At 46.6% G+C, this 26,000-nt stretch overlaps 1 protein-coding gene and 1 long non-coding RNA gene across 3 annotated transcripts in view; one reads left to right on the plus strand and one right to left on the minus strand.

The window, feature by feature from the left end:
• LOC142664477 (uncharacterized) overlaps positions 1–26,000 on the plus strand; it is a 63,596-nt gene that overhangs the window by 203 nt on the left and 37,393 nt on the right. The window contains exons 2-3 of one of the 2 annotated variants that reach the window (XR_012851286.1): positions 1,188–1,353; positions 16,422–16,706. This is a non-coding gene — a long non-coding RNA (uncharacterized LOC142664477). Of the gene's footprint in view, positions 1–1,187; positions 1,354–16,421; positions 16,707–26,000 lie in introns of those variants that run through there. The other variant, XR_012851287.1, reaches the window with a different exon arrangement.
• On the minus strand, positions 4,159–15,261 carry LOC142665177 (toll-like receptor 2). The gene is made up of 3 exons (XM_075844750.1): positions 15,220–15,261; positions 9,869–10,001; positions 4,159–7,852 (listed from the first exon to the last, which is right to left on the minus strand). The coding sequence occupies exon 3, from the start codon at positions 7,824–7,826 to the stop codon at positions 5,322–5,324; it is 2,505 nt and encodes an 834-aa protein (XP_075700865.1). The 5' UTR covers positions 7,827–7,852; positions 9,869–10,001; positions 15,220–15,261; the 3' UTR covers positions 4,159–5,321.

Consider the following 26,000-nt stretch of genomic DNA (forward strand, 5'->3'; position numbering starts at 1 on the left):
GTCAGGTGTATCCTCTACATGAGCCAATCACAGGGGTCATGGTGCGTACATTCCAATATGGCGACTGCCTGGTCATGAGCTGCGAAAACATAGAAGAAATGGCGCAATATGAGGACAAATCTGGCACGTGTTGCAATTACCAAGTTTAACAGTTAACCCCAGAGAATCTAAAAGAGAATATAAAGAAATGTATACAAATCTGAGAAAGTAGTAGTATGGCGGCCATTTTTAGCAGCTGCGGAGCTATGATATAGTCACAGGGTCACCCAGACTTCATAACAATGCACAGTCCCTGCTTGCTCCTCCCTCTTGTTGGCTGCTCCTTCCTTACTGTGCCTGATCTATAGCAGCCTGATAGTGACAAGCTTTAGAGGAACGTCTCACGGCACGTGGAGCTTATTAGCGATGCTTTCCTTCAGTGTGAAAATGGCGTAGACTAAAATTCCTCTAATCCAGTGTCCCCAAGACAACACTTCCGGTCCTGTGTACAGTTCAGCCTTGTCATAGGGATATTGTGTGGGTCCAAATCAGCGTAGAGATCAATATTTGCTAATAACTAGATCCACACAATGTCCCTGTGAAAAGACTACGGGCGAAAAGTGAGGCAGTTACCCACAGCAACCAATCAGATTCCACCTCTTATTTTTCAGAGGCCTTTTGGAAAATGAAAGCAGCAACATGATTGGATGCCATGGGCAACGCGAGAGCCGTTTCTGAAAAACTCTCTGGCGCGTAGAGAGGGGTCCTTAATAGAACATATGGACAGGGGTCGTCTATGTGAGGCGCCGAGAAGCGGAACTTGAAGGTCCTAGACCCAGATGTAAATCCATGAAAGGCCCCCCGACTGTGTACCATTTGGGGTCATCTTACCTGACAGAGGGGGTTTTGGAAAAATCTTCTTATAGGGGTCTTCTTACCAGGATGCCTAACTATTATGGCTGGCGCACCATGTCTCCCTCCAGACACAGCGCCCTACATCGAATTGTGGCTGTGCCTGGTACTGCAACTCACAGCAGCTCAAGTGAATGGCAATAAACTGCAGTACCAGGCACAGCCACAACCAAATGTACGGCGCTGTGCCTGGGGAGACATGGCGCTCACTGGAATGCTGCAGCCGCTTCACCCAGCTGATCGATTACTATCATTATCTTTATTATCATGCCTTATTTTTTGGTCTTTTTCCCCAGATTACCCCCTGCAGAGTATAATAGGACGGGTGCTGTCCGGGTTTATACGAATCGCTGCCGCTGGCTTTATCTTCTATGTCTCAGGAATTAGCCGATCGCTAATCTTCACAAGGATCTTACCGATCACAGGTTATTGCAGTTCTCCGCCAAACCACACGAGGCGCCAGTAAGCAATCTTTAGACATTTTTATGTATATGACTTATGTATATGTAATTGCTTTTTTATCCTTTTTTTTCCCCCCCTAAAACGAATTTGCTGCTTCCCATACAGATAAGAGGGGCTCCTGCCGGGAGGTTCATCTAGACGAGACGCTCCCATGTGTTTTGTGATCCCAATAAAAACAGAAAACCTCTTTTTTACTATTCCTGGACTGTAGTAATCCTCTTTCTCGCCACTAGAGGGCGATAGCAGCACGTCTTTTTACCTTTTAGACTTTTTTGTTTTTTTACATTGTTTTTGTTTTTTTACATGATGAATCCTATTCATTTCTACGCATCTCTCTTCGCTTATATATTCGGAGAGGTGGCTCCATGCCAGATCTGCGAGTCTCTAATCTTTATCTCACCTTCCCTTATCTGCGCAGCTTTTTTTTTTTTTTTTATATATGTGAAGTATTACCGGATCGGTCTCGCTCACTTATCTTTTATACCATACGTTATTTTTAATGGTGCCGTACAGTTTTTTTCTGTCGTCCTGAGAATAGACTCGGAGGTTGTCAGAGCCCCGCCCCTTTCCCAGTCTCTTCTGGTCTGTTATAATATGCGTACAGTTAATTCCGGGCAGATCTGTCTCTTTCGCTGTTTGCATATGGAGAGATATCGCAGAATACAATGTTTACTCAGCAAATTCCAAGCTGTTGTGAAATATTACTAATAGCTGGAGGTTATGTGGGCTGTCATGTGGCTGTTCCTTACCCCAGTTCAGTAGTCACGTCTCTTGTGTACTAATCCAAGCGGGCACAAGGGTGGGACTATGGCAGACACGGAGAAGGAGGAGGGGAGAATCAGTATGTACCTGCATGCAGGCGGGTGGCCGAGTGACCAGAAGACAGCTCCATAAACTCCAAGATGGCTGATAATGATTGCAACTTCCTGTCTCCAATTACAATATGAAGAGCAGCTCCGAAGCACAGACTGCTGCTCTGGTAAGTGAAGTACTGAGCAGTCTGCTTGGAGGTATTCAGTGTATAACTCACCGGTTGTGCGTTTTCTCAGGACGGGGGCACTTACTTTTTCCAGGAGGACGATGAACCGAACACCCTACCGTAAGGTCCGTGTTATGTGAGCTCCGAGTCGTCCACTATCGAGGTGCTAAATATTCCTCCTAGTTATATCTGTTCCATGGGTGACAACCCATCCGGCCGCCATTACAGCTGTCACTGACTCCTGGATGCCACGTGTTATGTTGCCCTATAGGTGCAGAGTATATGACTGAACTTCAGTACCCAATGAACACTAGGTGGCAGCGAGGTTCTCCGCGGTCGTGGCGCGATCATGTCACTGCGGGCAGATATCATTCATATTATACATGGTGGACTGGCGGCCGCCGCTCCTTGTCCCTGCCCCGTCCTCGGATACAAGGCGGTTATGTCAGATGTTTTACCCCAGGCCGTGGCTGGTAACGTCACTCAGGACTGCGATGACACGGCCGTATCCCCGCTCCTTGGTCCTGCCATGGATTGTGCTAATAAAACGGGCACAGATGCCGGCAGAGACCAGTAAGAACCCCCCCCCCCCTGTATACAGGGTCTAGTCCTAGAAACAGAATAAGGAGAGGAAGGAGAACAGACATGAGAAGTCTCACAAGATCGACGTGTCTGCCCTGAGCGGTCAATATCAATGATGTGTGACAGACCTCAAATGTACCAGCAAAACCTGTCACGTAGCCTCTTCTCTGATCATAACGTGTGGCGGCCTGCCACGTCCCAGGATTCATGGAGGCTGTGTATATATATATATATATATATCACAAGGAGGAGGCGGGGCCTGACAACCCAGTGCAGCCTCTGACAACCTAATAACAATTGGATCCAGAGCAGACCTGGCTAACCGATCGTAGGAGGGCAGACCCAGCTAGCCAATCATACAGGGCAGACCTGGATAATTGATCAAACAGTTCAGACTAATCGTACGGGTCAGATCTGGCTGACTGATCCTATGGGGCAAACCCGGCTAGTTGATCATACAGGGCAGACCCGGCCAGTCGATCGTAGGGGGGCAGACCCGGCCAGTCGATCGTAGGGGGGCAGACCCGGCCAGTCGATCGTAGGGGGGCAGACCCGGCCAGTCGATCGTAGGGGGGCAGACCCGGCCAGTCGATCGTAGGGGGGCAGACCCGGCCAGTCGATCGTAGGGGGGCAGACCCGGCCAGTCGATCGTAGGGGGGCAGACCCGGCCAGTCGATCGTAGGGGGGCAGACCCGGCCAGTCGATCGTAGGGGGGCAGACCCGGCCAGTCGATCGTAGGGGGGCAGACCCGGCCAGTCGATCGTAGGGGGGCAGACCCTGCCAGTCGATCGTAGGGGGGCAGACCCGGCCAGTCGATCGTAGGAGGGCAGACCAGGCCAGTCGATCGTAGGGGGGCAGACCCGGCCAGTCGATCGTAGGGGGGCAGACCCGGCCAGTCGATCGTAGGGGGGCAGACCCGGCCAGTCGATCGTAGGGGGGCAGACCCGGCCAGTCGATCGTAGGGGGGCAGACCCGGCTAGTCGATCGTACAGGAAAGACTGATAATACAGGGCAGACCTGGATAATTGACCAAACATTTCAGACTAATCGTACGGGGCAGATCTGGCTGACCGATCCTATGGGGTAGACCTAGCTAGTTGATCATATAGGGCAGACCTGGCTAATTGATCGTAGGGGGCAGACCCAGCTAGTCAATTCTGCAGGCCATGAGTTCTTCTCATATGCTGTGAAATATATGGAGAAGCCAAATTACCAACCAACAAAAAAAAAAGATTTTTCTCATTATTTATAAAAGATAAATATAATTGCATACATGTAACAGCAGATCTTATATACATCATGTATAACGCTGTGCCCTTCATATCACCGTACTGTAACACTGGATATATACGGGGGAGGGGGGGCAGTGGCGTCAATCATATGATCAACACTTCTACAAGCCCCCAGGACCTAGAAATCCTTCCGTCCTCTTCTCCTCGCAAGCGCTAAAAAGTCTATTCAGCCTAGAAAGCTGGGTGACCACGGATACGGCCGCCAGTACAGGGATTACCACCCAGCTTTCCCAAAGCCCTAAACGCCAAAAAAGAATTGATACATAGTAATTAACAAGGTATCACGGTGTAACTAACTAGGCAATTTTGCCATTCAGGAGTCTGGGAAAGCCGGGGGGTCACTCAGCTTTCCTACAAACAGATAAAACTGCACTTTCATACTTCATTGGTCGACTTTGACCACTTACTGTAAAGGTTTAGAATCGCCACCAATCAGCTCGTCCGGCGTAACGAAGCTCCTCCAGCTACTTATAGAAAAATCTGATTAATACGGCAGAAAGAGGAAAATGTGGGCGGAGTCTTGAGGAGCCGCCTCCCCCTTTTTGACCTCCGCTCAGACAGTTCTGTCTTGGGATTAAGGGTCAATCAAAGGCAGCCTGTCCTTAGTCTGTTGTTAGGCAGTGTGTCCCTAGCAACCAGACTGTCAGACCCCATCTCTGCCGGCGTTATTAATCCGATTTTTCGAATACAGCCATATTGACCCGTATAGTTATACAGCAGCTGGAGGACCACGGGCTGATACATGCTATGATGATAATCCACCTATAGACTAAAGGGTTAATTCACATTATATACGGGAGACTGGTCAGCCTCCGAGGTAACTTTTCACCAGCAAGTTATAGGCTTCATCTTTGAAAAATACTCCAGTCACATCCGGAGCTGCATTCACAATAGTGGACCCCTTCAGAGCTGGACTGCGTTGTGATCCTTTTTTTCCCCCCACCTCAATAGAACATGTTCTTTACAGAGATTGAATCAGCAGTGGCAGCAGTAAGACGGGAGGTCCTGCAGCCTGAGAGCTAACAGGAAGACAGCAGTATTGTGAATTCAGCTCTGGATGTGACAGGATTAGAGCTCAATAAATAACGCCAACGGTAACGGCCCATCGTCCGGCTTCAGCTACCGGGCAGGTTTGAGTTACTCTTTGCGGTCTTAGTTACAAGTTCCTCTGAATTATCGTCTACACCCACATCAACCGTCTCATTCACCGATACGTTGTCCTGTCCCGAAAGACTTCTGCTGGCTTTACCAAGGATGTTCTTGAGTTGGACCCAAAAGAACGACTGCCGGTTCTCCTCCAAAGGCCACTCGAGATACGTTTTAGTACTTAGCATTTTTCTCAGCCGGCAAAACTTTTTGGGCAGGTCCTCCATACTGATGTTCTCCTTGACCACCAGAATGACGTCTTCAAAGGCGTGGCCGATGGCCCTCTGGTGGGCGAAGTACAGCTCGTAGTTACACCACTCGCTGTTGACGAAGTTGTGAGACAACACGAAGATGATCTTCCGGCTGTTCTCGATGTTCTCTATGATGTTGTCGATAATCCATTTCCCCGGAAGGAAGTCCCGTTCATGAATGCAAACCCTATACGGAGGGTCGGAGTTCTCCAGACGAGGCAGTAACACTCCTCTTACCCAATCCGCGTCCGAGTAGCTATAGGAGATGAAGGTGTGATAGGCGTAGTCTCGCCTATTCTGACCGTCCTCGGACCGGTATTTGGCTCGAATTATCTGACACGTTGCCCTCAAATACCACGGGACATCAAATCTATAGCAAAGCAACATGCTGACCAGGAGTACGAAAGCGGTCGCCGAGGCGGAGACCGCCACCACCAAGCGGACGTCACACTCCAGCTTCCCCGGGCTGAAGAATTCAATCCTGGTGTCCAATAGGGATGGTGGATGATAGCAGTAGTAGTCGTCCGGCCAGTCCGAAAGAGAAAAGGACTCCTTATTGAGGGTCTCGGTGATGAAGGCGTTGAGGTCACACGTACAATGATAAGGATTGTTCCCGGCAGTCAACTCTCTCAGTTGGACCAAGGTTTGGAAAGATCCTTCTTCGATAACCCCGAATGAGTTCCCTTCGAGGGCCAGGACTTGGAGGTTGGGGTTGTGCCAGCCGGTTGGTATGAACTTGAGTTTATTGTTTCTGAGAATGAGTTGCGTCAGGTTGGTGGCTTGGTCGAAATAACTCATGTTTAGACGTTCCAGTTGGGAATTCGACATGTCCAGATATTCCAGTGTTAGGGGCAGGCACCGAAACACGTCCACCGTCAGCTTATTGTCCATTAAGACCAGGATTTTGATGCTGTTTTTCCACTCACACGACTCGTTGTAGCTCCCGATGAAATTATTGGCCAGGTCCAGTTGGGTGAGCTTCAGCCAACCAGCCGTCAACAACGAGATGGTCCTCAGACTATGGATCTGATTATGGCTGACATTGAAGGTCTCGATGTTGGGCAGCACGTTCTGCTGACACAATAAGTTGAACAGGTACTTGGCAAACAGACGGTTTTCCGATATGTTTAACGTGACGACATTCGCCATTTCACCCCAAGCGTCACAGGGGACAAAGTTGAAGTTGACGTTGATGATGCTCAGGTGGGTGACTTTCCTGAACCACGTGAAGGTCCAGTCAAACCTGAGGATATCTGGGTTAGTGACGTCCTTTATGACCAAGTTCTCCAGAACCAGGTTATCGATGGCCACGTCCGTCCGGTTGACGTTGGGGGAACGAGCAAAATCCACGGACAGCAGTAAAAGGTTTTTGAGATTGGATATCTGAGTGTTCTGCAAGACCAGACGGAGAAGATTCTCGTTAAATTTTCCTCTGTAGAAGACCAGATTTCTCACGTCAATGGCCGGCAAGAAGGAGAAGATGTCCTTGAGACCTTCGTAATAAGAAAACTCAAACAAGTTTCGGAAACGGAGAGTGGCCAAGTTTTTCCCATTCAGGTCCTTTAACATATCGGTTAGCAAATCGGGATTCTTGTCCAGGGCTACGTCCAACCATAAGGCCTCCGTGTTCAGCTCCGAGAACGCCCCTGGTTCATAATGGTCCAAACTTGACTTGGTCTTCAAAGAGAACTTCTTCAGACTGATATTCCGGAGGGCGGCAAAGTCGCGTCTATGAACACTAGAAACTAGAGACCCCCCGATGGATAAATCTTGTAAATTTACTAATTTGCTGAAGTTTGCCCCGAGGGTGGGGCACTTGTAGAAGTTATTGGACAACTCGAGGATCTGCAAGCCCTTCAGAGGTTCCAGGGATGAAATTGGGATCTCCATGAGGGAGTTGTTGAACAAGCTGAGGTTCCTCAGGAGGAGGTTGACCTCGAATGATCCGTTCTCTATGCGGGAAATGTTATTGAAGCTGAGGTTTAGGGTCTGTAGGTTGGGGTAGTGGGAGAACATGCCGGGTCTCACTTCTGTGAGCGTGTTATAGGACAAGTCCAGATATTCCAGGTCCTCCGACATGTCCTGAGGGACATAACCCAGGTTTTTCCCTTTACAGTGGACATGTTTCCCATCTGGTCTAATGTCACAAACCGACCCACACAACGTCACTGCACCGAAGAGAAAGATGAGAAGCAACAGCGGGCGCCCAACACAGTGACACATAGCGAGGTCCTCCGAGTCTTCTATCACTAATCCAAAGAGGGGAAAGGGAGAATTACTTATCTGTGCACAAATCATTATATAACATCATTTCTACCTGAGCCGTGTATCTAATCCCATCATGTGTGATACTGTCTGCTGAGCCGTGTATCTAATCCCATCATGTGTGATACTGTCTGCTGTATCTAATCCCATCATGTGTGATACTGTCTGCTGAGCAGTGTATCTAATCCTATCATGTGTGATACTGTCTGCTGAGCTGTGTATCTAATCCTATCATGTGTGATACTGTCTGCTGAGTCTGTATCTAATCCTATCATGTGTGATACTGTCTGCTGAGCCGTGTATCTAATCCTATCATGTGTGATACTGTCTACTGAGCTGTGTCTCTAATCCTATCATGTGTGATACTGTCTGCTGTGTATCTAATCCTATCATGTGTGATACTGTCTACTGAGCTGTGTATCTAATCCTATCATGTGTGATACTGTCTGCTGAGCTGTGTATCTAATCCTATCATGTGTGATACTGTCTGCTGAGCTGTGTATCTAATCCTATCATGTGTGATACTGTCTGCTGAGCTGTGTATCTAATCCGATCATGTATGATACTGTCTGCTGAGCCACTGTATCTAATCCTATCATGTGTGATACTGTCTGCTGAGCTGTGTATCTAATCCGATCATGTATGATACTGTCTGCTGAGCTGTGTATCTAATCCTATCATGTGTGATACTGTCTGCTGAGCTGTGTATCTAATCCTATCATGTGTGATACTGTCTGCTGAGCCGTGTATCTAATCCTATCATGTGTGATACTGTCTGCTGAGCTGTGTATCTAATCCTATCATGTGTGATACTGTGTGCTGAGCCGTGTATCTAATCCTAACATGTGTGATACTGTCTGCTGAGCTGTGTATCTAATCCTATCATGTGTGATACTGTCTGCTGAGCTGTGTATCTAATCCTATCATGTGTGATACTGTCTGCTGAGCCGTGTATCTAATCCTGTCATGTGTGATACTGCCTGCTGAGCTGTGTATCTAATCCTATCCTGTGTGATACCGTCTGCTGAGCCATGTATCTAATCCTATCATGTGTGATACTGTCTGCTGAGCTGTGTATCTAATCCTATCATGTGTGATACTGTCTGCTGTGTATCTAATCCTATCATGTGTGATACTGTCTGCTGAGCTGTGTATCTAATCCTATCATGTGTGATACTGTCTGCTGAGCTGTGTATCTAATCCGATCATGTATGATACTGTCTGATGTGTATCAATAACGAAAAAAACTCAGCTGGTCATTGAGGGGTTAAAGGGGTTGTCCAGAATTTAAATATATGTCTTTCTACTAAAAACAGCGCCACACCTGTCCACAGGTTGTGTGTGGTATTGCATCTCTGCTCCTAGTTTTATCACCTAGCTGGCAAATGCCTGACCCAGTTCAGCTCCCCCTCCCCCGCCGTCTCCTGGTAAATACTATTGACTTGTGGTTTTTGGGCAGGAGACCAGAGCTCTCCAGGGGGGCAGGAATGTGCCGCTTATCTGCTCTGGAGGGGTTACTGTGTAATCCACGATTGTTTTCCAGGATGTGGGACTCCAGCCACGGTAAATAAAGACTTCTCTGTGTGCAGCACCGCGGCCCATGAGGGATCAGCGGCTGCTTACAGAGATCAGGGGAGCCTCTCACTAGGATTACTGTCTGCAATGAGTCTGTCTGCTGTGAAGGAGTCTGGGGAGGGGCCGGCGTGGGCCAATAACCCACCAAAATGGTGTCTTTATAGGTGGTATGGAGATCTAGAGGGCAGGAGTGGTCTCCCCAATACCGACAGTCTGAGGGACAGCTCCAAATCCTCCTAGGTTCCTCTTACATAGGCCGTGTAAACGAGCGCCGATCAACAAGACAGATCATTGATCGCCGCTTATCATGGGGACCATTTGGCTGGTGCTCGTCATGGGGACCCTTTGGCCGGCACATTTGGGAGTGTATTACTAGCAATTCTCTATTACATTTCCCACATGATCTGACAGAAAACGACATTTACCTCTCAGAACTCATTGTGGGTCCCACAGGCGCCAGGGAAGGACGTAGAATAACATGACCCGCCGTTTATTTCCAGTTTTTTTGTGTTGTGAAATCTGGAACTTCCATCGCAATCCAGAACTCTATACCTAAAACTGAGAATGAGAGAAGGTGTCAGCCAATCAGAGTCCAGATCATACGACGTTCAATAACCTGTAGACCGGCCCCACAAATCTAAACGATAGAGAGGTAACCCATAGCAACGCATCACATGACAGCCCTCATTATACACACTGAAAGCATTAAAGCTGGAATCTGATTGGATCCAATAGATCATGCCTGTATATCATGTGTGAGAGGTTGTCACAGCCCCGCCCCCTGTTACTGACCACCAGCCTGTATATCATGTGTGAGAGGTTGTCACAGCCCCGCCCCCTGTTACTGACATCACTGATATATAATATAATTACACTGTGATCAGACATGAGATCCACACATCTTATGTACAGTAACAGCTATTCATCTATTACTACTGACAACCAGCCTGTATATCATGTGTGAGAGGTTGTCACAGCCCCGCCCCCTGTTACTGACATCACTGATATATAATATAATTACATTGTGATCAGACATGAGATCCACACATCTTATATACAGTAACAGCTATTCATCTATTACTACTGACAACCAGCCCGTATATCATGTGTGAGAGGTTGTCACAGCTCCGCCCCCTGTTACTGACATCCCTGATATATAATATAATTACACTGTGATCAGACATGAGATCCACACATCTTATATACAGTGACAGCTATTCATCTATTACTAGTGACACCAGCCTGTATATCATGTGTGAGAGGTTGTCACAGCTCCGCCCCCTGTTACTGACATCACTGATATATAATATAATTACATGTGATCAGACATGAGATCCACACATCTTATATACAGTAACAGCTATTCATCTATTACTACTGACAACCAGCCTGTATATCATGTGTGAGAGGTTGTCACAGCCCCGCCCCCTGTTACTGACATCACTGATATATAATATAATTACACTGTGATCAGACATGAGATCCACACATCTTATATACAGTAACAGCTATTCATCTATTACTACTGACAACCAGCCTGTATATCATGTGTGAGAGGGTTGTCACAGCCCCGCCCCCTGTTACTGACATCACTGATATATAATATAATTACACTGTGATCAGACATGAGATCCACACATCTTATATACAGTAACAGTAGTAATAGATGAATAGCTGACAACCTGCCTGTATATCATGTGTGAGAGGTTGTCACAGCCCCGCCCCTGTTACTGACATCACTGATATATAATATAATTACATGTGATCAGACATGAGATCCACACATCTTATCTACAGTGACAGCTATTCATCTATTACTACTGACAACCAGCCTGTATATCATGTGTGAGAGGTTGTCACAGCCCCGCCCCCTGTTACTGACATCACTGATATATAATATAATTACACTGTGATCAGACATGAGATCCACACATCTTATATACAGTCACAGCTATTCATCTATTACTACTGACAACCTGCCTGTATATCATCTGTGAGAGGTTGTCACAGCCCCGCCTCCTGTTACTGACACCACTGATATATAATATAATTACATGTGATCAGACATGAGATCCACACATCTTATATACAGTAACAGCTATTCATCTATTACTACTGACAACCAGCCTGTATATCACGTGTGAGAGGTTGTCACAGCCCCGCCCCCTGTTACTGACATCACTGATATATAATATAATTACATTGTGATCAGACATGAGATCCACACATCTTATATACAGTAACAGCTATTCATCTATTACTACTGACAACCAGCCTGTATATCATGTGTGAGAGGTTGTCACAGCCCCGCCCCCTGTTACTCACCTCTATAAATAGTAATATGACTTGATGTGTAATTACAGGATCTTTCCATTCTTTCTATAATTCCAACCTCAAACATAACACCTTTTTTCCCCAACTATAAACAGTGTAAAATGTTGTTAATAACCGCCATTCGTGTAGAAGACGCGTCCTGTAAATCTTCGCGGTTGGTCGGGTGCGATCGTTCTGGTGACTTTACGTGGAACATTCGAACTTCTTCTTCGGACTAAGTTGAGTCAAAGTCAGAAGAATCTGAAGCGTTCACCACCTAATACATGGAACCCACAAGAGTCCGGCCCTCAGCGGCGGTGACTCAGCGGCGCCTCCGGGGATTAACCTCTTCCTCTCTGGTAGGAATCATACAGAGTTATTCCGAGTGGTGACAAAGCAGCGAGTGTCACGGCCCCAGGAGACTTCCAGCGTGACAAACAAACCATAGACTTGAAATGCCGGTTTGTCAACCAGAAAACGAAGCAGAAGTTGTTGTCCCCCCGCCACATAACACATATAATGGCGGCCTAGCGACCGGCGTACAGGAACGACGTGCCACAAAACGGACTGCGGCTGTACGCGGGCACTGTGGTTGCATACGCGCTCACACAGCCGTCCTGCCATCCTGGGTGGCAAATGTCCTTGGTAATGCAAGGGGGGGGGGTGGTCAAGTTTGATCGGAATAAAGGAGAATACCATAAACAAGTAAGGAGAGGGAGGGGGGGGTCGACCATTGTTACTTATTGACTGGTAGTAATATCATTGGTGGAGATCAGCGGGTCTGGCGCCGCTTATCTCTGGAAACAATAATGTTTCTCCGCTTTAAGACTCTGAGGAGGATCGAGCCGCCCCCATAGACACGGGATTAATATTAGGAGTCCTTGAAAAATATCCACGGGCAGCTTCTACGGTTTTTGGCGCCGTTTTAGGTCATCCAAACGCTGCACAGAAAGATGGCGGTGGAAACCCGGCGTAATGTATACGAGAAATGTATGACCACAATTCAGGTTTAGGAAACTTTACGGGAAGCTGCGGCCAGGTGAGGAGAAAATAGAGGAACGTATCCTGAACGGCGACAAAGTCACATGACCGCACGCGGCGCTCGCGGAACATTGAAGGTGTCAATGCAATATTTGGATATGGGCACGGCGGAGATCCTGATATACCGCTATAATAATCGCAGGCGCCCGTCACCGCATCCCCTCCGCTGCTTAAAGAATAACACGAGAAAGACAACAGCGAAAACGGCGCCGTCAATACGCGGCATGTGCCAACTCCGTAAAATGTTGCACAGATTTTGCTAAAAATTACTTTGACCAATCGTCGGCTGGACGTCAATTTTGTAGTAGATAAAAAATGGCAGCCAGATGGCGTACAAATACGGCGCACGAGCAGGTGAGGACTCAGAACGTTTCTCAACAGTTTTGAGGATTGCGGTGACGTTACCATATATGATCTTATATAATACACCGATCCGCCGTAACGTAATACCACTGACGGCTGAAGTGAATAACACTGATGAACCGCTGATAACATCTCGTGCCAGATACCACAGGAACCTTCAGAGCTCTTATGGAGTCAGGACCTGGACGGGGGCACAAGAGGGACCGCGCAATATAATGTGGTACAGAGGGGGGCGCTGTATAGTACTGGACATTATAAGACTATTACAAGCCAGCGAGGACTGGAGGCTGTGCTGAGACCTCTACAGGACCCGGAGGCCACTTGTTACACGTATACGATACACAAAGGACGCAATGATGTCACGTCTCACCCATTATACACCTATAACGTCCGGGAGATTATAATCTGATTGTAGGATCTACAGAGATATCACTGCGACTACTGCACAACTACAACTCCCAGCATCCCTGCAAAGTCCAGACATCACAAGAAGAAAGTCACCTGATCAGCCATGTACTCACCCCCACACCGGAGGACACTCACACCAGAGGACCCTCACCCGCACATCGGAGGACCCTCACCCCCACACCAGAGGACACCCACACCCACACCAGAGGACCCTCGCCCCCACACCGGAGGACCCTCACACCCACACCGGAGGACCCCCATACCGGAGGACCCTCACACCCACACCGGAGGACCCCCACACCAGAGGACCCTCACACCCACACCAGAGGACCCTCACCCCCACATCAGAGGACCCTCACACCCACACCGGAGGATCCTCACACCGGAGGACCCCCACACCGGAGGACCCTCACAACCACACCGGAGGACACCCACACCAGAGGACCCTCACCCGCACATCGGAGGACCCTCACCCCCACACCAGAGCACACCCACACCAGAGGACCCTCACACCGGAGGACCCTCACCTCAACACCGGAGGATCCTCACACCCGAGGACCCCCACACCGGAGGACCCTCACACCCGAGGTCCCTCACACCCACACCGGAGGACCCCCACACCGGAGGACCCTCACACCCACACCGGAGGACCCCCACACCGGAGGACCCTCACACCCACACCGGAGGACCCTCACACCGGAGGACCCTCACACCCGAGGACCCCCACACCCACACCGGAGGACACTCACACCAGAGGACCCTCACCTCCACACCGGAGGACCCCCACACCCACATCGGAGGACCGCCACACCGGAGGACCCTCACACCCACACCGGAGGACACTCACACCAGAGGACCCTCATCTCCACACCGGAGGACCCTCACACCGGAAGACCCTTACCCCCACACCGGAGGACCCTCACACCGGAGGACCCTCACACCCACACCGGAGGACCCTCACACCCACACCAGAGGACCCTCACACCGGAGGACCCCAACACCAGAGGACCCTCACCTCAACACCGGAGGATCCTCACACCCACACCGGAGGACCCTTACCCCCACACCGGAGGATCCTCACACCAGAGGACCCTCACACCCGAGGACCCTCACACCCAAACCGGAGGACACTCACACCAGAGGACCCTCACCTCCACACCGGAGGACCCCCACTACGGAGGACCCCCACACCGGAGGATCCTCACACCGGAGGACCCCCACACCGGAGGTCCCTCACACCCACACCAGAGGACCCTCACAACGGAGAACCCTCACACCCACACCGGAGGACCCTCACACCCACACCGTAGGACACTCACACCAGAGGACCCTCACCTCCACACCGGAGGGCCCCCACGACGGAGGACCCTCACCCCCACACCGGAGGACCCTCACACCGGAGGACCCTTACCCCCACACCGGAGGACCCCCACACCCACACCGGAGGACCCCCACACCTACACCGGAGGACACCCACACCGGGGGACCCCCACACCAGAGGACCCTCACACCCACACCGGAGGACCCTCACACCCACACCGGAGGACCCTAACACTGACACCAGAGGACCCTTACCCCCACACCGGAGGATCCTCACAACGGAGAACCCTCACACCCACACCGGAGGACCCCCACACCGGAGGACACTCACCCAAAGCTGCAGATCTCCCCACAACACATCCTCACTGATCTGCAGCCCCCGAGCAGGAGGTGTGTCACTCCCATCCTCCCAGCACAAGTAACCCTATCATTGCCACTCACTACCCTCCCCATCATGAAATGTCACAGCCTCCTAATAACAGCTTCCAGGGGCAATGTGCTGAGCCGTGTATCTAATCCTATCATGTGTGATACTGGCTGCTGAGCCGTGTATCTAATCCTATCATGTGTGATACTGGCTGCTGAGCCGTGTATCTAATCCTGTCATGTGTGATACTGTCTGCTGAGCTGTGTATCTAATCCTATCATGTGTGATACTCTGCTGAGCTGTGTATCTAATCCTATCATGTGTGATACTGGCTGCTGAGCCGTGTATCTAATCCTATCATGTGTGATACTCTGCTGAGCTGTGTATCTAATCCTATCATGTGTGATACTCTCTGCTGAGCTGTGTATCTAATCCAATCATGTGTGATACTGTGTGCTGAGCCGTGTATCTAATCCTATCATGTGTGATACTGGCTGCTGAGCCGTGTATCTAATCCTATCGTGTGATACTCTCTGCTGAGCCGTGTATCTAATCCTATCATGTGTGATACTGTCTGCTGAGCTGTGTATCTAATCCTATCATGTGTGATACTGTCTGCTGAGCTGTGTATCTAATCCTATCATGTGTGATACTGTCTGCTGAGCTGTGTATCTAATCCTATCATGTGTGATACTGTCTGCTGAGCTGTGTATCTAATCCTATCATGTGTGATACTGTCTGCTGAGCAGTGTATCTAATCCTATCATGTGTGATACTCTGCTGAGCCATGTATCTAATCCTATTATGTGTGATACTGTCTGCTGAGCAGTGTATCTAATCCTATCATGTGTGATACTGTCTGCTGAGCCGTGTATCTAATCCTATCATGTGTGATACTGTCTGCTGAGCTGTGTATCTAATCCTATCATGTGTGATACTGTCTGCTGAGCTGTGTATCTAATCTTATCATGTGTGAAACTGTCTGCTGAGCTGTGTATCTAATCCTATCATGTGTGATACTGTCTGCTGAGCTGTGTATCTAATCCTATCATGTGTGATACTCTGCTGAGCCATGTATCTAATCCTCTCATGTGTGATACTGTCTGCTGAGCAGTGTATCTAATCCTATCATGTGTGATACAGCACTCTGCTCTCCCTTTCTCTAGGGCATTGAGTACATTGGATTTTGGAGAACACTCTCATCAGCCCCCACACAGAGTAAATCAATGATCTACAGTAAAGCAGAATCATTGACCTGCGAGTGATCACCACGGAATGTGAGGAGACGGTCACATAATAATAACAACTCCACCCGAAATATATTATCTAAAACATTGTAATGTCTACCCAGTGTTACCGCTGCAGCCACTATGTTACCGTATACTACAGCACCGGCTATTCATCTATCACTACTGACAACCAGCCTGTATATCATGTGTGAGAGGTTGTCACAGCCCCGCCCCCTGTTACTGACATCACTAATATAATATATATAATTAGTAATATAATTATATTCACCTGAAGCTCCTCCCACATTAGTATTACATCCTTCTTATAAGTCAAACGTGGGCCACAAACTAACAGGATTCAGAGATTTGTTGCTTTCTTAACCTCTTAAATGATGCTACCAACTCATTCAGAGACCAATGCTCCAAATGTTCAGGCTCCTCCCCTTAGTCTTTGCTGATGACCCTTTTCACAGGTGATTTAGTTGCTTGTAATTTATAATGATTCTGTTCCTGCTGTATTGGAAATGATTTCTCCATGCACTAACTTCCTGCAGCCAATCTTAACATTCCAAGCTGCAGTGTAAAGCATGAGGGAGACAGAAGTAGAATTTTAGACCCCAATAGACAATGCAGCTAAGCTCCTAATGGGGACAATACACGAGGCATCAGCCGGGCATGGACTGCTGCGTATATTACCTGGGCATGCAGGGTACACTGTGGGTCCTGTGCCCGCTCTGCCGACTGTTTATTAATAGGTCACCTCCGGGGCGTCTCATTGTCCAGTCATAGGTGAATTATTTCCAGGAATTCTCCTCCATGCTTCACTCACCTCCAGCAACGCCTTAAAAGTCCGCTCCACTCGTCATAGACTGGCAGACTTTATGCTTCATTTACTCACCTCTGCTTGCTGTCAGTGAATGAAAACATTCTTGTTTACATCCCGACTATGAAATGACCTCTTCTTGTTTGCTACAATGTATTCAGAGAAGAGAATTGCTGGTAGGGCAGTTGCGCCATCTCTCAGGATGTTCTTCCTCTGGAGCTCGTATGTAATAGTGACAGTGCCGACCTACAGACACAATATATACAGTGCGGAAAGAAAAGACACTGGACAACCAGCCCCAAATATAACACGTCAGCCCCTCACCCACCAACTGGCATCACATACAGAGGGCGTGGGGTACAGACCTGCCAGGGGGTGATCACAGCATACAAGCCTATGTATTCCTCTATCTATCTATCTATCTATCTATCTATCTATCTATCTATCTATCTATCTATCTATCTATCTATCTATCTATCTATCTATCTCATATCTATCTCATATCTATCTATCTATCTATCTATCTATCTATCTATCTATCTATCTATCTATCTATCTATCTATCTCATATCTATCTATCTATCTATCTATCTATCTATCTATCTATCTATCTATCTATCTATCTATCTATCTCATATCTATCTATCTATCTATCTATCTATCTATCTATCTATCTATCTATCTATCTATCTATCTATCTATCTCATATCTATCTATCTATCTATCTATCTATCTATCTATCTATCTATCTATCTATCTATCTATCTATCTATCTATCTATCTATCTATCTCATATCTATCTATCTAATATCTATCTATCTCATATCTATCTATCTATCTCATATCTATCTATCTATCTCTCATATCTATCTATCTATCTCATATCTATCTCATATCTATCTCATATCTATCTATCTATCTATCTATCTATCTATCTATCTATCTATCTATCTATCTATCTATCTATCTATCTATCTATCTATCTATCTATCTATCTATCTATCTATCTATCTATCCATCTATCTGTTCTCTCTCCGGATATATATCTTTACACATGGTATATACAGTGTGGGTGATCTGGAGCAGAGGAATGTGGGGGGAGACGTCTGGGGCCTCTGATATAACACACATTATGCAGCAGATGTAGCTGAGGGCTACAAGTTCATGTTCACTAGTGGAATTCCTCTGCTATTCCCGGGTCACTGCTTAGAGGGGGGGAATTAAAGGGACAGACATCATTTTAGATCATTACCACTGCGCTGCATATATGAAGTATTGTCACGAATATGTAGAGGATCCTTAAAGATCTGTACCATTGCTCCGCGGCAGACAGCGAGTGACCCTGCCGGGCCTCCGTGATCGTCTGCAGAGACGGTGCTGTTTTTTCTTTCCATGCCATATTTCTCCCTTAAAATTGTATATTTTGGCTTTATTTTTATTTGCTCATTTATAATCCTGTTATACAGATTCGGAAGCATAAACTTAAACTCATAGCCTGGGCCCCAACGCAGAAGCTGCGACTGGGCCCCCTCCCCAACACCACCTTCGTTAGAGGGCAATCCTTGAGGCAGCAGACATGATCTGTGGGTACATTCAGCATACTGTCCCTGGTGGTCAGTGGTATATGTAACGTGCTGTACTTGGTGATCATTGGTATATTCGTGCCCTGGTGGCACAGTGGGTATGAAGGAGGTTTTTTAGTGATGTCTCTTTGGTAGTCAGGGCTATTTGCAATGTCCAGCACTTGATGGTCACTGGTTTATATTCAGTGGTCCGATACCTGGTGGTCCAGTGGGTGTGGAGGTTACAATATATTGACTGACCGATTGAATGGGGAGGAGAGTCGGCTACTTCTAGTACTTAGTGGTCACTGATATATTCTGTGTCCAGATCCCTGCTGTCCAGTGGGCGGTAAGGGGGTTAAAATATATATTTCCTGGTGTAGAGGTGGGGGGGGGGGCTTCATGTATTCATATATTGCCTGGTGTCCAGTGTTTGGGTCGGTAGGTTGTATATTATATTCCCTGGTGACCAGTGTTTGGGTAGGTAGGAGGTATATTATATTCTCTAGTGTCCAGTGTTTGGGTAGGTAGGAGGTATATTATATTCCCTGGTGACCAGTGTTTGGGTAGGTAGGAGGTATATTATATTCTCTAGTGTCCAGTGTTTGGATAGGTAGGAGGTATATTATATTCCCTGGTGTCCAGTGTTTGGGTAGGTAGGAGGTATATTATATTCCCTGGTGGCCAGTGTTTGGGTAGGTAGGATGTATATTATATTCCCTGGTGGCCAGTGTTTGGGTAGGTAGGATGTATATTATATTCCCTGGTGTCCAGTGTTTGGGTAGGTAGGAGGTATATTATATTCCCTGGTGTCCAGTGTTTGGGTAGGTAGGAGGTATATTATATTCTCTGGTGTCCAGTGTTTGGATAGGTAGGAGGTATATTATATTCACTGGTGTCCAGTGTTTTGGTAGGTAGGATGTATATTATATTCTCTAGTGTCCAGTGTTTGGGTAGGTAGGAGGTATATTATATTCCCTGGTGTCCAGTGTTTGGGTAGGTAGTAGGTATATTATATTCCCTGGTGTACAGTGTTTGGGTAGGTAGGAGGTATATTATATTCCCTGGTGTACAGTGTTTGGGTAGGTAGGAGGTATATTATATTCTCTAGTGTCCAGTGTTTGGGTAGGTAGGAGGTATATTATATTCCCTGGTGTACAGTGTTTGGGTAGGTACGAGGTATATTATATTCCCTGGTGTACAGTGTTTGGGTAGGTAGGAGATATATTATATTCCCTGGTAACCAGTGTTTGGGTCGGTAGGTTGTATATTATATTCCCTGGTGTACAGTGTTTGGGTAGGTAGGAGGTATATTATATTCCCTGGTGACCAGTGTTTGGGTAGGTAGGAGGTATATTATATTCCCTGGTGACCAGTGTTTGGGTAGGTAGGAGGTATATTATAATCCCTGGTGACCAGTGTTTGGGTCGGTAGGAGGTATATTATATTCCCTGGTGACCAGTGTTTGGGTAGGTAGGAGGTATATTATATTCCCTGGTGTCCAGTGTTTGGGTAGGTAGGAGGTATATTATATTCCCTGGTGTCCAGTGTTTGGGTCGGTAGGTTGTATATTATATTCCCTGGTGTACAGTGTTTGGGTAGGTAGGAGGTATATTATATTCTCTGGTGTCCAGTGTTTGGATAGGTAGGAGGTATATTATATTCCCTGGTGTCCAGTGTTTGGGTAGGTAGGAGGTATATAATATTCCCTGGTGTCCAGTGTTTGGGTAGGTAGGAGGTATATTATATTCCCTGGTGTCCAGTGTTTGGGTAGGTAGGAGGTATATTATATTCCCTGGTGTCCAGTGTTTGGATAGGTAGGTTGTATATTATATTCCCTGGTGTCCAGTGTTTGGGTAGGTAGGAGGTATATTATATTCCCTGGTGACCAGTGTTTGGGTAGGTAGGATGTATATTATATTCCCTGGTGACCAGTGTTTGGGTAGGTAGGAGGTATATTATATTCCCTGGTGACCAGTGTTTGGGTAGGAAGGTTGTATATTATATTCCCTGGTGTCCAGTGTTTGGGTAGGTAGGAGGTATATTATATACCCTGGTGACCAGTGTTTGGGTAGGAAGGTTGTATAGTATATTCCCTGGTGTCCAGTGTTTGGGTAGGTAGGAGGTATATTATATTCCCTGGTGACCAGTGTTTGGGTAGGTAGGAGGTATATTATATTCCCTGGTGTCCAGTGTTTGGGTAGGTAGGTGGTATATTATATTCCCTGGTGTCCAGTGTTTGGGTAGGTAGGATGTATATTATATTCCCTGGTGACCAGTGTTTGGGTAGGTAGGAGGTATATTATATTCCCTGGTGTCCAGTGTTTGGGTAGGTAGGAGGTATATTATATTCCCTGGTGACCAGTGTTTGGGTAGGAAGGTTGTATATTATACTCCCTGGTGTACAGTGTTTGGGTAGGTAGGAGGTATATTATAATCCCTGGTGACCAGTGTTTGGGTCGGTAGGAGGTATATTATATTCCCTGGTGACCAGTGTTTGGGTAGGTAGGAGGTATATTATATTCCCTGGTGTCCAGTGTTTGGGTAGGTAGGAGGTATATTATATTCCCTGGTGTCCAGTGTTTGGGTCGGTAGGTTGTATATTATATTCCCTGGTGTACAGTGTTTGGGTAGGTAGGAGGTATATTATATTCCCTGGTGTCCAGTGTTTGGGTAGGTAGGAGGTATATTATATTCCCTGGTGTCCAGTGTTTGGGTCGGTAGGTTGTATATTATATTCCCTGGTGTACAGTGTTTGGGTAGGTATGAGGTATATTATATTCCCTGGTGTCCAGTGTTTGGATAGGTAGGTTGTATATTATATTCCCTGGTGTCCAGTGTTTGGGTAGGTAGGAGGTATATTATATTCCCTGGTGACCAGTGTTTGGGTAGGTAGGATGTATATTATATTCCCTGGTGACCAGTGTTTGGGTAGGTAGGAGGTATATTATATTCCCTGGTGACCAGTGTTTGGGTAGGAAGGTTGTATATTATATTCCCTGGTGTCCAGTGTTTGGGTAGGTAGGAGGTATATTATATACCCTGGTGACCAGTGTTTGGGTAGGAAGGTTGTATAGTATATTCCCTGGTGTCCAGTGTTTGGGTAGGTAGGAGGTATATTATATTCCCTGGTGACCAGTGTTTGGGTAGGTAGGATGTATATTATATTCCCTGGTGACCAGTGTTTGGGTAGGTAGGATGTATATTATATTCCCTAGTGACCAGTGTTTGGGTAGGTAGGAGGTATATTATATTCCCTGGTGACCAGTGTTTGGGTAGGTAGGAGGTATATTATATTCCCTGGTGACCAGTGTTTGGGTAGGTAGGAGGTATATTATATTCCCTGGTGTCCAGTGTTTGGGTAGGTAGGCGGTATATTATATTCCCTGGTGTCCAGTGTTTGGGTAGGTAGGATGTATATTATATTCCCTGGTGTACAGTGTTTGGGTAGGTAGGAGGTATATTATATTCCCTGGTGTCCAGTGTTTGGGTAGGTAGGAGGTATATTATATTCCCTGGTGTCCAGTGTTTGGGTCGGTAGGTTGTATATTATATTCCCTGGTGTACAGTGTTTGGGTAGGTAGGAGGTATATTATATTCTCTGGTGTCCAGTGTTTGGATAGGTAGGAGGTATATTATATTCCCTGGTGACCAGTGTTTGGGTAGGTAGGATGTATATTATATTCCCTGGTGACCAGTGTTTGGGTAGGTAGGAGGTATATTATATTCCCTGGTGACCAGTGTTTGGGTAGGAAGGTTGTATATTATATTCCCTGGTGTCCAGTGTTTGGGTAGGTAGGAGGTATATTATATACCCTGGTGACCAGTGTTTGGGTAGGAAGGTTGTATAGTATATTCCCTGGTGTCCAGTGTTTGGGTAGGTAGGAGGTATATTATATTCCCTGGTGACCAGTGTTTGGGTAGGTAGGATGTATATTATATTCCCTGGTGACCAGTGTTTGTGTAGGTAGGATGTATATTATATTCCCTAGTGACCAGTGTTTGGGTAGGTAGGAGGTATATTATATTCCCTGGTGACCAGTGTTTGGGTAGGTAGGAGGTATATTATATTCCCTGGTGACCAGTGTTTGGGTAGGTAGGAGGTATATTATATTCCCTGGTGTCCAGTGTTTGGGTAGGTAGGCGGTATATTATATTCCCTGGTGACCAGTGTTTGGGTAGGTAGGAGGTATATTATAATCCCTGGTGACCAGTGTATGGGTAGGTAGGAGGTATATTATATTCCCTGGTGTCCAGTGTTTGGGTAGGTAGGAGGTATATTATATTCCCTGGTGTCCAGTGTTTGGGTAGGTAGGATGTATATTATATTCCCTGGTGTCCAGTGTTTGGGTAGGTAGGATGTATATTATATTCCCTGGTGTACAGTGTTTGGGTAGGTAGGAGGTATATTATATTCTCTAGTGTCCAGTGTTTGGGTAGGTAGGAGGTATATTATATTCCCTGGTGTACAGTGTTTGGGTAGGTAGGAGGTATATTATATTCCCTGGTGACCAGTGTTTGGGTAGGTAGGAGGTATATTATATTCCCTGGTGACCAGTGTTTGGGTAGGAAGGTTGTATAGTATATTCCCTGGTGTCCAGTGTTTGGATAGGTAGGAGGTATATTATATTCCCTGGTGACCAGTGTTTGGGTAGGTAGGATGTATATTATATTCCCTGGTGACCAGTGTTTGTGTAGGTAGGATGTATATTATATTCCCTAGTGACCAGTGTTTGGGTAGGTAGGAGGTATATTATATTCCCTGGTGACCAGTGTTTGGGTAGGTAGGAGGTATATTATATTCCCTGGTGACCAGTGTTTGGGTAGGTAGGAGGTATATTATATTCCCTGGTGTCCAGTGTTTGGGTAGGTAGGCGGTATATTATATTCCCCGGTGACCAGTGTTTGGGTAGGTAGGAGGTATATTATAATCCCTGGTGACCAGTGTATGGGTAGGTAGGAGGTATATTATATTCCCTGGTGTCCAGTGTTTGGGTAGGTAGGAGGTATATTATATTCCCTGGTGTCCAGTGTTTGGGTAGGTAGGATGTATATTATATTCCCTGGTGTCCAGTGTTTGGGTAGGTAGGATGTATATTATATTCCCTGGTGTCCAGTGTTTGGGTAGGTAGGAGGTATATTATATTCCCTGGTGACCAGTGTTTGGGTAGGAAGGTTGTATATTATATTCTCTGGTGTACAGTGTTTGGGTAGGTAGGAGGTATATTATATTCCCTGGTGACCAGTGTTTGGGTAGGTAGGAGGTATATTATATTCCCTGGTGACCAGTGTTTGGGTACGTAGGAGGTATATTATATTCCCTGGTGTCCAGTGTTTGGGTAGGTAGGAGGTATATTATATTCCCTGGTGTCCAGTGTTTGGGTAGGTAGGAGGTATATTATATTCCCTGGTGTCCAGTGTTTGGGTAGGTAGGAGGTATATTATATTCCCTGGTGACCAGAGTTTGGGTAGGTAGGAGGTATATTATATTGTCTGGTGTCCAGTGTTTGGGTAGGTAGGTGGTATATTATATTCCCTGGTGTCCAGTGTTTGGGTAGGTAGGATGTATATTATATCCCTGGTGACCAGTGTTTGGGTAGGTAGGTTGTATATTATATTCTCTGGTGTCCAGTGTTTGGGTAGGTAGGAGGTATATTATATTCCCTGGTGTCCAGTGTTTGGGTAGGTAGGATGTATATTATATCCCTGGTGACCAGTGTTTGGGTAGGTAGGTTGTATATTATATTTCCTGGTGACCAGTGTTTGGGTAGGTAGGAGGTATATTATATTCCCTGGTGTCCAGTGTTTGGGTAGGTAGGAGGTATATTATATTCCCTGGTGACCAGTGTTTGGGTAGGTAGGAGGTATATTATATTCCCTGGTGACCAGTGTTTGGGTAGGTAGGAGGTATATTATATTCCCCGGTGTTTGGGTAGGTAGGAGGTATATTATATTCCCTGGTGACCAGTGTTTGGGTAGGAAGGCGGTATATTATATTCCCTAGTGACCAGTGTTTGGGTAGGTAGGAGGTATATTATATTCCCTGGTGTCCAGTGTTTGGGTAGGTAGGATGTATATTATATTCTCTGGTGTACAGTGTTTGGGTAGGTAGGAGGTATATAATATTCCCTGGTGACCAGTGTTTGGGTAGGTAGGAGGTATATTATATTCCCTGGTGTCCAGTGTTTGGGTAGGTAGGAGGTATATTATATTCCCTGGTGACCAGTGTTTGGGTAGGAAGGTTGTATATTATATTCCCTGGTGTACAGTGTTTGGGTAGCTAGGAGGTATATTATATTCCCTGGTGACCAGTGTTTGGGTCGGTAGGAGGTATATTATATTCCCTGGTGTCCAGTGTTTGGGTAGGTATTATGTATATTATATTCCCTGGTGTCCAGTGTTTGGGTAGGTAGCAGGTATATTATATTCCCTGGTGACCAGTGTTTGGGTAGGTAGGCGGTATATTATATTCCCTAGTGACCAGTGTTTGTGTAGGTAGGATGTATATTATATTCCCTGGTGTCCAGTGTTTGGGTAGGTAGGAGGTATATTATATTCCCTGGTGTCCAGTGTTTGGGTAGGTAGGATGTATATTATATTCCCTGGTGTCCAGTGTTTGGGTAGGTAGGAGGTATATTATATTCCCTGGTGTCCAGTGTTTGGGTAGGTAGGCGGTATAATATATTCCCTAGTGACCAGTGTTTGTGTAGGTAGGAGGTATATTATATTCACTGGTGTCCAGTGTTTGGGTCGGTAGGAGGTATATTATATTGCCTGGTGTCCAGTGTTTTGGTAGGTAGGCGGTATATTATATTCTCTGGTGTCCAGTGTTTGGGTAGGTAGGAGGTATATTATATTCTCTGGTGTCCAGTGTTTGGATAGGTAGGAGGTATATTATATTCCCTGGTGACCAGTGTTTGGGTAGGTAGGATGTATATTATATTCCCTGGTGTCCAGTGTTTGGTAGGTAGGAGGTATATTATATTCCCTGGTGACCAGTGTTTGGGTAGGTAGGCGGTATATTATATTCCCTAGTGACCAGTGTTTGTGTAGGTAGGATGTATATTATATTCCCTGGTGTCCAGTGTTTGGGTAGGTAGGAGGTATATTATATTCCCTGGTGTCCAGTGT

This window comes from Rhinoderma darwinii, chromosome 12 (assembly GCF_050947455.1).
Source record: "Rhinoderma darwinii isolate aRhiDar2 chromosome 12, aRhiDar2.hap1, whole genome shotgun sequence".
NCBI classification, from domain to species: Eukaryota; Metazoa; Chordata; class Amphibia; order Anura; family Rhinodermatidae; genus Rhinoderma; species Rhinoderma darwinii.

What these genes read in the sequence shown, in the direction of transcription:
- LOC142665177 (XM_075844750.1), bottom strand. Translation starts at nt 7,826, where the DNA reads ATGTGTCACTGTGTTGGGCGCCCGCTGTTGCTTCTCATCTTTCTCTTC.